Genomic DNA, 15,596 nt, shown 5'->3' with positions numbered 1-15,596 from the left:
TTTGTTGTCAAACATGCATTTTTTCATTTCCATAAACTAAAAAGCAGGTTGTGTAGCAAAGGCCTTAATGATGGAGACTCACTGCATGATCTAAGTGGGGAATAAAATAGGGTCATTGCTTGCATACAGGCGCTGTGTTGTAGTCTGTTCCCCCAATAAATAGTGCTTCAGTCCTGTTAAACTGATGTTTCCTGTTGTACCAACACCAGAAATTCTTACAGTGAAAGACTAAAATAACATTTAATACCCATCCAATATGAATTTCATATGCTTTCAGGCCTTTAATCAGTAAATATTTTAAGATATCATGTATTCAAAGACACCTTAGGACCTTTTAAGAATCATCCTCTATAAATATGAAGATACAAAGTTAAATGAAATGATGCAGTTATGGTGCTTGCATTATGTTTTAATTCTGAATTGATGTGTTAAATCTGAATAACTCACATTAGCATTTACAGGCGTATTTCTTCTGATTTATTGTTTACAGCAATCATTTTATAATAATTTATCAAAATTAGAGAGATAGCATCATATTTCAGTAACCAAATGTAGAAATGAAGACCTAATACATGCAGCGTAAGCTACGATGGAGTATTTGGGCCAAGGTTATAGAAAAATGATTTTGAGAATGAAGTTGACATATCAAGGGACAAAAAGTCATAAAATTAAAAAAAGAAGTTGCAACATTTTCACAAAAGCAGTACTTTTTTGTACATCATGTTTTTAACCTTTTTTTTTTTTTAATATATAGCAACATTTTTCCATACATATTATGACTTAATTCTTACATTTCTCAACTGTTTTCCTAAACCATGGCCCTATTACTCTGTTGTAGTGTATAGACACCATTTAGAAACAAATTATCAGTTCTACACCAATAAAAAAGGCAAACTTAAAACACAAGTCAACATAATGTCCCAGACACAGGCCTAAGCACTAAACTTTCATTATATACTGTATTATGACTAATCTAAAATATCTAAAATATTGTCATTTTACTGTCAGGTCAGTGTATATCTATACTTTGATCCAATAAATGAAATATACATTCATTTTTAGACATTCACTTAATGAGTTCAGTGCCCTGAAAGCAACATTGGTCCAGTTGGCTGGAGCAGTGAGCAGGATGGATGATACAGTGTCATCCTAATTAGATTGAAATCTTCAGGGGAACTCTCTCCTGGTTAGTTTTGCTCGGCTCTTTGGGGTTCTGGTAGGACAGTCTCACAAACACAACAATTAGGATAGTTCCTGGAATGAAATAACAAAAAAATTAAATAAACAAAAAACAAAAGGACATTCATCTAAATTGCTGCACTATGGTAAAATATAGTGAATAGGCACACTATCATGATGCCTGCCATGAAAAATATAAAGAAATGCAGTACAAGGGTCCTTCAGCATTGACTACATAAAGCTTGTAATGGAGCTAACAATGCATTCTCAACTGCACTCATATTTATGATAAATCATATTATAACTGTTTACATCAACCTCTCTGCTTACCTATTACTGCAAAGGTGCCGAGCAGAATCCCCACTGCAGACTGAATAGTTGGCATGCCTTCCAGCTGCTTAGCAGCCATTTTGCAGTTCCCTCTGACGTTGCAGGGACACACTGTCACTGATGAAAGGATTAAGGGAAAACAAAAACAACTCACATATAACAACAGAGCAGTTTTGACAAAACAGGAAGTACGAGTCATTGAAAGACTGCATGTAATGTTGGGAATTGATGTTTGGGGCTTTTGGGGATTCAAACTATTTATGTTATAAACACAACTAAAAATACTGCTCAACTTCAAACTTATAGAAGATGTATTTGAGGACTTACAGGGATAATAAACTCTTTTTAAAATGACAGGTAAAAGACATTAAACGTTTACCTGCCTGTGCAGATGGATTGCTTACTGAACGGGTGTATTAGGCACAGGCACAAGGGCCCAAAGAGACAGAAAATTACCTCAAAGTGTCACAAAGACTTTAAAGAGACACAAAACAACCAAAAAGACACAAATTACCCCAAAGCAACACACATTTACAACAAAGTGAAACTAAATTACTACAAAATGACACAAATTGACTTGATAGAGACACAAAATAACCACAAGGAGACACAAAATGACTACATTGAGACACAAAACCAACAAAAAAGACACAAATCTAACCCAAAGGGACACAAGACAACCACAAAAAGATGCCTAAAGACTACAGAGACACAAAACAATATAAATTTATTTTTGTGTCTTGTGTAGTTGAGGCGGTGGAGTGTTTTGCATATCTGTGCCAAAATGCCCATTGTCTCATTATCCTTCCATGATCACAGGTATACATGTTATATATAATTTATGAAAACTGAATGTCATATAGGAGGAGACAACACCTACGCACATTATTTTACCCTTTGTATGAGAAGTAATGTGTTGTGTTGTGTTGTGTTGTGTTGTGTATATCAGGTGTCAGGAGGCTGTATTGGGCCGAGCACAATCTTAAGAGAGCTGTGTAACCACAAGCCTGGAAAAATCATTTGTTAAGCTCCATTGCATCATTACTAAACAAGAGCAGTGCTGGGACAAGCTGGCACACACAGAGTTTGATCTTTATTGATTGTTCCTGTGCTCTTGTCCCATAACCTCCCCGCGTTCGCTTAAGCTCAGCAGCAGGAGAGTCGGCATTACCTGGCAGGTTTATGAAGGTGCTCCTGGGAGGAGAGCTGCTGTCGGAGATGGTGAAGGGCACAGTGTAGACCTCTGGGGCCAGGTACGGGATGTTTAAGGACAGGTTGGTGTGAGTATCTGAGGGGTAAAACACATAAATGTTTTACCAAGACAGTATTGATCTTAAAATTTCACTGATCTCTTTTAAAGCACTAAATGACCTTCTTTCAGTTTATATCAAGGATTTAATGACCCCCTATGTGCCTGGACATTCCCTCAGATCGGTGGATGCAGCCCTGCTGTTTTTTTCTCGTTTTAGACAGTGACCAAAGGTGACCCAGCCTTTGCATTTAGAGCAGCTGGGACTATGGGACACTCTGTTTATTGAGATTAGAGAGGCTACATCATCTGTTGCATCCCTTCTTAAAACTGTCTTTTACCGGTAAGTGTTCATGCATATTTAAAATGTTTCTGGGTTTTATCATCCATATCTTGCCATTTTATATTACTTTTAAACTTTATTTGTTTTCATGTTTTTATGCTTCAATCTCTGTTATTTTTTTTTCATTTTCACATCACAAGCAAGGGTGAGAGTGAATGCCAACCCCAGCTTTGTCCAGTTGGTGATTCACCTCACTATGTAAGATATTATCCGGCACCATGTCCATGATTTTCGTAGCTTCCTCTTGGATGCCTGCTGCTTACAGTCTGGCACCTGGTTGCCACGTTTCTATAAAGTCCCAACCTCACCTGAGCGCTGCGCCCAGGAATGCGCCGAACATATCAAAATATGACAAAAATCAGAAAACACAGGCAGAGGGAAGTCAACTGCAACACTGGTATACATTTCAATCACACACAGTTTTACAATATTTTATAATTTCCACTTGCAAAGGAACAAAAATCAAACAAAAACACACGCAAACATGCAGCTGTGTAACTACACAACACAGAACGAGAAAGACTGATGGAGCAGTACGTTGAGGGGTCTGGAGTGTGTGACTCTTTATCTTATCTCTGTAAATCAGTCTTAAATACACGCCTGGCTGCATGACGTAAAAGCCCTGTCCCGTAAAGAGACCTGTTTTATCAAGTTGTTTGAACCCTTATCTGAGGGTCTTAAACTCCACGCTCACACCTCACCATCGTTCCCCTTCATGTTCCATTTGTCTGTAAGGGAAACACGAGCTGTGCAGGCTGTTAATTTATCCTCTATCTGTGCTGTTTCGCCGCTGATGTGACATTTACGCAGGTTGGATCAGTGATCGCCTGCCAACCAAGAACTATTTTAGACAACTGTGACACCAAAAAGTATTTTTTGCATTGCAATGCTATTAAAATGCGTTACATAAAGACTGGATGTGTCACATCTTTCTCCTGACTGCCATGAACAGCCATTCAGAGTGGACATAAGTGGAGTAAGAGTGAGCTGCCTCATTAACTGAATTTCTGCATTGAAAAGAACTGCCAATTATTTACACATGGTACATTTGAGAGTCTCTGAAAGACTCGAAATGAGTTGCAATCGCACACGCAAGCATGCGTGCACGCACACACGTGCTCTTTTCATTGGAGGTCTTGGTTGTATCACACAAACCATGCTCCTCATTACACTGGCACAAGTACACATTTTATTGGTACGACCATTAAAGGCTGCGACCAGGTGCAAAGCATTCTGGGAGATTCCTCTTTTAGCATCCATTAGCTGGCAGGAACCCAGCAGTGACGCCAAAGAAATTACACAGAAGATATAATTACAGCTTGGCTCAATCAATACCAACAGGAACAGGGGAGTGAAAGAGGGAGATAAAAAAAAAACCTGAGAAGGAAGTGGTTGAGCTGTTTGAATGACTTAATGTCAGACGTCATTGCAGTAAATAGTTTGCATCAAATGAGCCCAACGTTAGCAGTTTACAATGGCGAAAAAACGGATAATTACATTACACCTCCCCTTCCTGATAGGACTGACGAAATTATGCAGGAGGAAAAAAGAACAGGGCAATTTGCACATCTTCAGGGTCAGATCACTTTGTTTCTTTGACTGTGTCCTCCTGGAAGACATATCACCGATTTCAATTCATATAGGTAAGAAAATCACTGAAAACATTTAGTCCACAGGCTGTATTTACAAATCTTTTTAGCAGTAATGTCACACTGCACAGCTTTGTGGCGGATGACATCAACCATCTTCTTCAATAAATTAACTAATTAACTTCCTTTTGTTACATTATTTCAAAGTAGGCTGATTCTGCAAAGTGGCATTGTAATAGAAAACAAAACGCTCACATACCCAAAGCAACGCATTTTCGCTTCCAATTCCAGCGTTTTGGATGCTCATGGGTGGCGTGTCAGTTATGCAAATTACATGCATTGTGTCTTTTCAAAATAAACTTTTTTTAGTTTTGTCTGTCTGCTTGTTTATTTTTTGTTTTGTTTCTTTTCTTTTCTTCTATTTCCAGTTTGGGCTTGAAAGTACGGTGTCCTGGGTGAAAGTCCAGAATTTGTTTGACCCATGCACCTCTTTTCATGGCCGCCCCATGCGGACTATCTTGCTCTTTCTGTTATGGCAATTGCTCGTAACTTCAAAAAAGGGCAGCTGCCGGTGCGCCTCATACTGCTGCTAAAGATTGGGATGTTCATGTCCATATGAAACTAATGGAATGATTTGATATCACAAATGTGATGAATTTAAGGATTCTGATTTAGACTGATAATTATATCCGCTTAGCAGCACTCCTGCTGGCTTTGAGAACACGCTAGCATCCTGAACAAAAATTCTAATAGCACTTGGGCATAACTGATGCTTCAAACACCTGATTTAAAATTTAATGTTACTCAACTATCTTCTCTTTTCACCATGATGATCATAATAAAGACTAGCACTGTATGCTGTCAACCAGGTTCACCAAGTCTGTGTTCATCTCACCATTTATAGGTGTCAGCTTCCAGTTACGTCGAACTGTGGCATCACTTCGTAGGGAGAAATTGAGCCGTCCCCCGTGCTGTGGCCCATCGCTGTCCCGCGAGGCCAGCACCAGGGCTTGGTCCTCCCAGCGAGGCGTACATAGGTACTTCCAGGAGTAGTCTCCAACGAGCACTGGACTGTTGTCATTCACATCCAGGATCTGGACCGTCACCAGCGTGGATGCAGATAAGGAAGAGTTCCCTATGAGGAGCAAAAATCAGAAAAAAGTCTGAATGTTTATCTTTTTTCATTTGCCACCTTGCCTAACCTTCTCTGCTGGTTGTTTTCTGTTCTCTCGCAGTCATACTGCTTTTCTCTTGATCTCATTCTTCTGCAGCTATGTCTCTCCTTCTGCATCTGTATTCTTAAGACTCTGTGTGTCTGTATAGACGTGCATGTGTGCTTTTATATGTGAGTGCTATTTTCTCAGAGTTTTTAAAATAATTTACCGGGAATTGCTAATAAATTAATTCTGCTATTTATAATGACAGAACGAACTTACGTCCATCCACTGCAATGACCTCCATGGTGTATGTGCTATTCTCCTCTCGGTCCAAGGCCTGCACCGTCTTTAGTTCACCAGAATACTTCCCTATTGAAAAGTATTTCTTAGTGTCTCCTTGAAGAGAATATCTGCTCAAAAAAAAACAACAACCAAGAAGTAAAACATGTGCTTCTCTGTATAAAAAGACCTTTGGAAGTGGATAATTATTCCGACAGGAATCATCAGCTCTTAGGCTCACCTGATTGGGTGAGAATCAGGGTCGTAACCTCGGATGGTGGCGATAACCCGTCCTGGTTCCTCGCCCTCTCTGACAGTCACCTCATAATGGCTTTGAGACAGGATTGGACCTTCATTCACATCGTCGACATAGATGGAGACGGTTGCCGTGGACGCAGGTCCATACCGGCCGCGGACCAGAGCCACTGGGTTCTGAGCACTGAGCACAAGGATGTATTCACTCTCACGCTCAAAGTCCAAGACCTGTGAAAACATACGTACACACACACTCAAAATTACCACCTGTGTTTAACAATGTATCTTTAAACATTATAGTTAGGGTTGATTTCATATATCTCCACAATTGAAAGCAAATTGCCAGTTGTCTACCCACAAGTGACGGCTGTTCTTAGCATGACATCATGGTGATTCGTCCTTTACAATGGACATAAAAATGAGACTTATTTAAGGGGAGTCGTCAAATTTCTCTGGATTCAAACACATTTTGTAAGCACTCTGATGGAAAAACTCCCACACATTTCTTTACCAGAAAGAGAGTAACATTGCACAGTCACCAGTGTCCGGTCCCCTTATCTCACTTACAAAGAAACTGGATTTACTGGCAGTGAGTAGCCGTATTTCCAATATGAGCCAGACAATGGTCACAGGGAGACGAGCCAATTCATTCACTGTGTCATTAATGAAACATTTTCCATGATGATGCACTAAGAGCAACTGCTACTGGTTGTGACAATGCAAAAAATACCACTGGATGAGCTTGACATCTTGTTAGAAGGATTTGTATGACATTTATTAAACATTGCAGGGAATTAAATACAGATTCTTGATTGTAAAATGGTGTAAAAAAAAAATCACATAAAAAAAATATCAATCCGTCGTCAAAATTTGGAATAGCAGATTTAAGGTGATGGTATTATAGTAATCTTGAAACTAAAAATAATAACTGTGACCTGCTGACTTTGTTCGAAGGATTAAATTTGTTGTTTCATAGTGGAGGTATGGAAGGATTAACTGCAGTTATGATGGTGTTGACAGTACAGTCGGTGATTTTGATACTTAGGGACTGAAGGAAACATGTTTTAGCTTAATCTCTAATGCGTTGATTACTTAATGTTTCCCCTAAATCCTGCCCTGGAGCTTGTCTTTGCTGTCAGGTTTCACACTTCAATGTGTTCTGTCTGCCCATGAAGCAAGACGTTATTAGACCAGCGCTGACCTGACATCATGCTGCTCAGGCAGGCGTGCGTCTCTGTTGCCATGGAGAAGAAACGCAGACCTTGGAGGGTGCATGAGTACTGCCGTTGACTGAAAGTGACGCATCAAACTACTCAGTGCACCAGAACATGGAGCAAGTACTGTCTCGAGTCTATAGTCAGTCATCGTCACATGACGATACCACGTTAGATTTACTCATCTTCACCCACTATTATAAAGCTCACCTGTACTGTTGGTACCCAATATTTGAATCTATATATTCAATTATCTAAAAAATAGACTTTTTTAAATAATCATTAATTTGATTGTTCTTTTATTATTACTGTTCGCTATCACTGTTTATTATAAAGAAAAAAATGTAAGTAATTTTTCTTCTATCCCATAGTAATTGACTGGCAATTAGGGAGAAGCTGTTTAAAGAAGCAGTTAGCCCAACACTGACGTATCAACACCTTTTAATTTGCTTGTTAGCAAAGAGTCGCTTATTTACACATCCACCAAACAAAAATTATGATTTTCTCTGAGCTGTGTTTCTTTCACCTACTGAATGTAAGTCCAATATTCACTCTCTTTTAACATCTGTTTTGCTCTACAACAACTCCTGAGGGAAATATCTGTCTCTTTTGTTGCTAAATGATCCACGTACCCACCAGCTACTCACTAACGTTTGCCATTTGGTGCTGAGCAGGAAGAGTAAAGTGCGTTCTTGAACTCTGTTGCTGAAAGCAGCTGCTCGCTGCTGCCAAACATGACACTCTGATAGCAGCGAGAGTGAAACAAAACAAAAAAGATGCGGGCCAGAAAACGAAAACAATGTCCCAAGTTATGCTCCATAAAGCTGATGGGAACTGCATCTCTCAATCTCTGTAGGTCTGTCATTACAAGTGACCTCTTTCACAGTCACTCCAAGATTTCACAGGCCATTTTTGGATTGTTGCAGCTATTTTTCCAGCAGCTTTTCTGCAAAGTTATGACACAAGTTGTGATGTTTATGGGTGTTTTTTCGCTATTAAATTTCAGGGGCAAGTGAAAATTGCATATAGTTGTGTTACAGTTTTCGATCACACAAGGACCGTCTCCATAAGCCGCTCTCCTCCTGCTCTTTTTTGCTTGATTAGCACAAGGTAACATGGCAGAGCCTGATCTCATCCGAACTTTTAATATTTTGCCGCTTTGGCCAAAGCCCCACAGCAATGGTTAACGTCCAACACCAAACTGTTAACACTAACACAAAACAGCAAGACTCTGACGTTAAACCTGTTAAAAACCGTTGAGCAGCATCAGCCATTTAAGATAACAAATCTCTTTGTGATATATGCCCTATTCATCAAAATGATTAATGGTTCCTGCCATTAAATTTGCAGCATTACTCCTGCTAAGGTCATTCTCATATGATTCAGTTCTCTTACATCACTTTTAACTGATGACTCATACCTGTTTTCATAATGGATGAATATGTATGAAAGATGTATTTGCTGATAACTTTAAACAATTTCATTAAAGGCAAATATTACACTGACATGATTAATTGAATGGCTACGGTAAGTTCAAGTTCACTTCAAGCAAATCTTTATTTAAGTTTTATTTTAAGTATTTTTTTTTAGTTTATGTTTCTGTAACAGAATGGTTTTACATTTTGATGTATTGTCATCTCCTCCTCATCCTTATTAGCTTCTCCTCACTACTCCCTGGTTCATTATACATTTACCTCAATCGGCACCCTCTAGCCTGTGTGGTAAACTGCCATTAGTGTCTGCTCACACAATCTAATTACTCACTTGGGCTGTGAACAGTGTGTAATTTCTAATAATGAAATGTGTCTGCCTTCTGGCACTGACCTCCCATTGTAGCGCAATGAATTAAAGGATTTGCTCAAGTGCACTTTATTCCATTGGGGCTTTACTTGTGTAGGATTTAAGCTTTTTTAGCATTTTTTTATACTAAAATGAGCTAAATAATCAACAGGATCCTTTGATACAAAGTTGGTCATCATAATATCTCACAATAGCTCTAAACACAGCTGCTCAAAGAGACAGAAATTTAATCTGTGTAATATCATTTCCAAAAAACAGAAGTCCTTGTGTGTTAATCTGAAATAATACGAGATCCATTTTTAGCTTTTAGACATCTCCTGCTTTATCTCAGCAGAGCCTGTGCAGCTCACAGTTCAATCACATTTGTCAACTCCCACAGAGAGGTTGAAATAATAGACTGTCTCCTGCCTGGCCCACTTACAGAGAGCAGACCATTAGAACACACAAACAAACACACACACACACACACACACACACACACACACACACACATACACACACACACACGTACACACACTCCCTCATGCATCCCTAAAATGTCCTGTTGGATTAAACGGGGCAGGCGAAGGGTGATGCGCCCCGGGGACAGTAGAGATTATTTGGCAAAACATTCCATTGTCATCTGGACTCTTTTTTTCTTTGATGCATGTCAGACTCAAGTATTGAAGCACTGGGATATTATTTTCCAACCTTTCTATTGTTGCTTCACTTGTACACACTGTCATATTAAAACCATGTTCTTGTAATGAGTTAGTGTCTGCTACTTCGACATGGCCAGCCACTGAACGGTCTCTCAGGACTGCAAAGACACAGAGGACAGACGCACACCACCAAAAATCGTCCTTGACATTAATATTTGTGCTCCTGAGAGGAGACAATTAACATTTCAGTTTAATTTGGACTTGGCAGGAACTTTGAGCTGAGCAATTTGTATGTGGTCAGTAATCAATAAGGTGGTCAAATGTGTGTGCGCAGAAGTCGAGGGATGGTTATTGCTGTTTACCTTTGACAGGATGAGTGAGACCTCATTGGTCTGCTTGTCGGTCACCAATGTAAAGACCTCCTCCTCATTTCCAGACTCTAAACGGTAGTCCACCTGCCAGCTGTCTCCTCCTCGAACATCAGCATCTCCTGCCAGCACAGCTGTTACTGTGGTGCCCACTGGAGCGTCCTCTGGAATGTGAAATGGTCCATACTGATGGGACGGAGATGGGAAATGTGTGATTAACCAGCAGGAACCATTCATTTGTCAACAAGATACTGCTATGTGAAAATGTTCTGAACAGTGCAAATGTATCATGATACATTTAAGATTTTAGCTCACATGAAGCCTCACTGACTAGGGCTGTGCATTGGCAAGAATCTGGCAATATAATACATATCATGATACAGGGTAGGGCTGGGTGAGATGGTGAAAATCAAATATCACAATATCTTTGACCAAATACCTTGACACAATGAGATTTCTAAGAAATCATCATCAGTAGTGTGGATAAAATGACTCAGTTGGTAAAGCCAAGTAACAGAACAGTCAGTTTGATGAATTCACTACATTAATTCAGTAATTCACTTCACTGTAATGCTGTTTTTAAAACCAGGAAAATGCATCACTTACAATATTACAATATAAAAAATCTAAGGTGATATCTAGTCACAATACTGATATATATTGCCCAGCACAGAGGTTACAATGCAATATATTCCGATTTTTTGCAATACTGTGAGCAAAGCAACATGTTGCAATTTTTTAAAACTAATTTTGGGAAAAGGGTCTTAAGAACACACCGCCATCTGCATAAGAGCATTGAGTACAAAAAATTAACATTTTTTAATGCAATCAAAACAGTGTGATCTGCTTTTGTATTTATCACAGTCCCCGTAACATGTTAATGATATGCTGTTACAATGGATGCAATTTGTAGTCAAATTAAAACACAAGCTATCTATCCAGCAAACGGGAGTTTAAACACAACACAAAAATTAAATAAAAAAAGAAACAATTAAAAATTGAGTGTGCTTGAAAATCATTACAGTATCACAGAACATAATATTGCAATATTTAATGGTATCAATATTATCGCAAAAAAAGAGAAAAAAAATCCTAAGCAAAAATTTAACATTTCATTATTAAGTTAATAAAATAAATGTCAAACTTGCGTCAATACTATTTATAATACCTCTTATTGATCTTTGCTGCAACCATCTCCCTTTCTCATTCTTATTATAATTGTGACTTTATTGTTAATAGTGACAGTCATATACTTGATTTGGGGCCAAATATTGATCCTGTTATATTGAATTTAAAAAAAGAGACTGATTTGATTATATCCTTTTCCAATCCTTTAAAGCACTTTTTTTTCAACAAAGATCTCCAAAACTGTAATTATTAAAAAGTTGTTTTTATGAGGCAGAGTCATTTCAAATTGAACTAAACCAGCATTACAGCTGCACTATATATTAATCAAATTAAATATTTTTATCAATAATAGGCTAATAAAAGTCACATATAACGTCATGACTGTATGTGACCACATGTTCACGTTTGCCTCCTCCTGCCCTCCTGGTGTTCGCTAACCTTTATTCACACACCGCCGTGTGTTTAGACAGCCATTTAATCTGACACTCACACATGTCCTCCAGTGAAGCAGCCATGCCTCTGATCTAGCTGCTACATCCACAGGGTTGCTGAACCCAGCCCTGTCACCACTCGCCTCCCACATCACCCCCTATAGTGGTGCCTTCACATTGCCATGGAAAAAGCTGCACTTCTCAGGCGTGACCTGCTCAAGAGCATTTTCCACCTCTGTGTTTGTGTGTGTGTGTGGTGGCAATTATCTGAGCAAGTGAGCACATTTATTTGAAACAGCTTGAAAATACGATTGAGTGGAGCAAGGACAAAAAGAACACTATGACGACAGATGCTATACAAAAGACAAAGAGATCTTCTCTCAAACTTGTATTCAACAACACCGTCTCCTGTTATTGCTATGGATATTACACACCAAAGCTCTACAGCCAATGTCTGTGGTTAAATTTAAAGCTTGGACCTTCTCTCCCTGCTCAAAATAAAATCTTCCTTCACAGCTAAGAATGTGCAGCCTTTCAGTGTCACTGTGGTCTGAGAGAGAGAACAGCTAGAGACGGGTTACCCATTATCACAGCATGATGGCTCTCCCACGTATCTCCCAGCCTGTAAGACTTTTCTGTCTTCTATTATGGGGGACATGTGGGTGCAAAGTGAAGGGATGTTCTGTAACTGCCTATCTGCAGTCGATTTTTTCTTTCATACAAGCAGCTATGTAAAAAGGAGGGAAACCACTGTCACATTTCAGGCAGATCTATCGGCTGCCTGCACTTACGATCAACTGGATCATAAAAATCGATACCAGCGGTAGCTTCCAAAGATGTCTTATCATTGCAAATACTTGTGCTATGGCTGATCTTTTTTTTTTTTTTTAAATATGCATTTGTACATTTTTAGATGACATAAAGTAAAGGGACAAAAGGAAATGAGGGGTGAGAAAAATGAGGAACAACATGCAGCACAGGCCCCCAGCCAGAAGTAGTCAAGGGACATTAGGCTATAATAAGCACCTTAACCCCTAAGCCACAAGGGGACCCCAAAATTGCTTGTCTTATACTTCAAAAATCTTTTTTGGAGGGTATAGACTCAGCTCATGTTTGCTTCAAAGGTAGCTGTTAACAAGAAGTGAAGAAGTAGATTTTGCTGTGAGTGGTTTTGTGGATGTTAAAGGGACAGTTCACCCCAAAATCAAAAATACATATTTTTCCTTCAAAATACTTGGGCTGAACTGCGCCTTTAGTTTTCATTTCTTATTTTTTAACGCTCTAAACATCATCACAGTGACACTTCTGTAGATGTTTTGTTTTTTCCCCACCACTGTGAAAACTTGGCAGCATTGGAATGCATTGTAATTAACACAATGTGACCACAGCTGCTGTTCTTCATGATAAAAAGAAAAAACAAACTTTTTTACAGCCACCTTTCAAGCAGAAAGTGCATGTTTAATATTAAAAATATTTCATCTACTCCCTTACGTAGATTCAAATCAGTAAGCTGCAGAAATAGAGAACCAGCTGATTCTGTGACACTGTATTAGCTACAGTATGACGACACTGATCCTTTATAATTCCTAACACGTTAACGGCATTATGTATCATTGTCTAGTCGTGATGTAGATGTGGCCATGAATAAATGAGTGGAAACTACTCTCCAAAGAAAGCTTTATCAGATTAAACCCTAAGAACACAGTCCACTTTGAGCACAAAGAACTGAATAAAACTCCTCCAATAACACGGTGCCATCGCTATAAGCCTGAGATTAGAGAGCATATCTAGTTCCCCGCCAGGAAAATTAGATCAGTGACCTGCAGCAGCGGATTCACAGTCCGCAGTCCAACAGCCACTTATGATGGCCTTGTAATGTTTGGCCTGCCTTTTTCAAAGAAGTATTGTTTATCGTGTCCTGAGCAAAGCGTTGCGTCAGAAGTGTGTGTTTGTACATGTGCACTTGTACCTCGTGTTGGGAGAAGACTGGTGGGTTGTTGTTCTCATCTTGAACCGTCACAACCACAGTGCACGAACTGTTGAGACCTGCCAGGGACATGATCACAGATTCTGTCAGTGACTCAGGGTCAGCCCAAATAAAATATGCTGAGGAACAGCAAGTACCTCATCTTGCCGCATCATAACCTGATGCATGAGTCATGCAGACGACATCATCTGTCACCCCTGAGGATACCTTATGTACACCCCGCTGAACACTATGCTTTCTTTTCTCTCTCTTTTCTTAATTGACTCCTAAAAGGTACAGTAATGTCCTTCAAACGGCTTGCAGCTTGATCACATACTACTTTTTCATCATGACCGACATTTAATGGACACTGTGATTGGTCATGTCGTCCACGTCTGCAACAGTTAAATGACAAGGATGGTAATGGGAAACATTGCCTCGTAAAGTCTTTTTTAAGGAAGCACTATTTTTATACTGGAAAAATAATTTAATTCTCTTCCAAAAATTAGATCTTCTTATTCGCAGTAGACCCAAAATCAAAGCAAAGCTACTGTATATGTCTACAGGATGAGTCTATATATGTCTACATAATAGCATAATAGCATAGTGGGAGGGAGCAGGAGAAATAATTCAGTAATAAGGTTTTGACTTCTTTTGTTAGTATACAAATATATCCTCTAATTACATTTTTATAATTTTAATTAGCAAACTGTCAAACATTTGTATGCAGCTCAGTCACCAGAAAAAATGTTGGCATTGTACGCTTTTTCAAACCACAAATATCTTACATCTATGTGTTTCATATGTTTTATATTAATGGGGCAGCTGTGGCTCAAAGGTAGAGCGGGTGTCCTCTAATCGGAAGGTCAGCGGTTCAATCCGCGGCTCCTCCAGCCAAGATACTGAACCCCAAATTGATCCCGATGCTGAGTCATTGGTGTGTGCGTGCTTATGAATGGTTACTGAGTAGCAGGTGGCACCTTGTACGGTAGCCTCGGCCACCCCACCAATGTGTGAATGGGTGAATGTGACATGTAGTGTGAAAGCACTTCGAGTGGTCAAAAAGACTAGAAAAGTGCTATACAAGTACAGTCCATTTCTAAAATAATGTGTCTAAAGTCTATGTGTCCACTGTTGTGAATATATGAGCTGACTTTGTCATCAAGAAGTGGAGGGGACAGCGGATGACATGACACCTTGATGAGATGGTAGCCCCAAGACCCACAAACAGCAAAACAATATGTGATTTGATGAGTCATTGCTGTGCTTTCAGTTGATTTTTAGCCACTAAACATGGGTGTTTTTAGTGACATGTTGCTATTTTTCCACCAGGGCTAGTGCCTTAAAAAGCTTCACTGAGACATTGAATCATCTTTCCTAACCATAATCATGTGGTTATTGTGCCTAAACCTAACAACATAATAACCATGGCATTGTTAATACAAAGAAATGTTAAGTGTCAGCGTATCTGATGCAATTTGTAACATACGAATGTAATGTATCCTTGGTTTGCAGTTAAGTGAGTTGTTGTATTAAGGTAATCTAGACATTAAAGTTGTAGTTAAAACTCATTTCACCTGCTAATTTTCCAAGTTATAAAATACACATACACTATTTATTATCACTTCATTATTATGACTTAGTTACTTTACTATTAGTTCCTGGTG

At 39.1% G+C, this 15,596-nt stretch overlaps 1 protein-coding gene across 2 annotated transcripts in view; it reads right to left on the bottom strand.

Annotated features, from left to right (window-relative positions):
• Positions 1-309: 309 nt before the first annotated feature.
• cdh16 (cadherin 16, KSP-cadherin) overlaps positions 310-15,596 on the bottom strand; it is a 33,071-nt gene continuing 17,784 nt past the window's right edge. The window contains exons 10-17 of one of the 2 annotated variants that reach the window (XM_042489378.2): positions 13,933-14,009; positions 10,399-10,590; positions 6,368-6,609; positions 6,127-6,257; positions 5,586-5,825; positions 2,681-2,797; positions 1,510-1,626; positions 310-1,254 (exon numbers count right to left, since the gene is read on the bottom strand). In XM_042489378.2, the coding sequence (XP_042345312.1) occupies positions 1,154-1,254; positions 1,510-1,626; positions 2,681-2,797; positions 5,586-5,825; positions 6,127-6,257; positions 6,368-6,609; positions 10,399-10,590; positions 13,933-14,009 (1,217 nt within the window). In that variant the 3' untranslated portion in view covers positions 310-1,153. The remainder of the gene's footprint in view (positions 1,255-1,509; positions 1,627-2,680; positions 2,798-5,585; positions 5,826-6,126; positions 6,258-6,367; positions 6,610-10,398; positions 10,591-13,932; positions 14,010-15,596) is intronic. The other variant, XM_042489388.2, reaches the window with a different exon arrangement.

Source organism: Plectropomus leopardus, chromosome 1, assembly GCF_026936395.1.
Source record: "Plectropomus leopardus strain MGB_pleo_1.0 chromosome 1, ASM2693639v1, whole genome shotgun sequence".
Lineage (NCBI taxonomy): Eukaryota > Metazoa > Chordata > Actinopteri > Perciformes > Serranidae > Plectropomus > Plectropomus leopardus.
The sequence above is the reverse complement of the archived record's forward strand: the minus strand, read 5'-3'. Positions and strand labels throughout refer to the sequence as shown.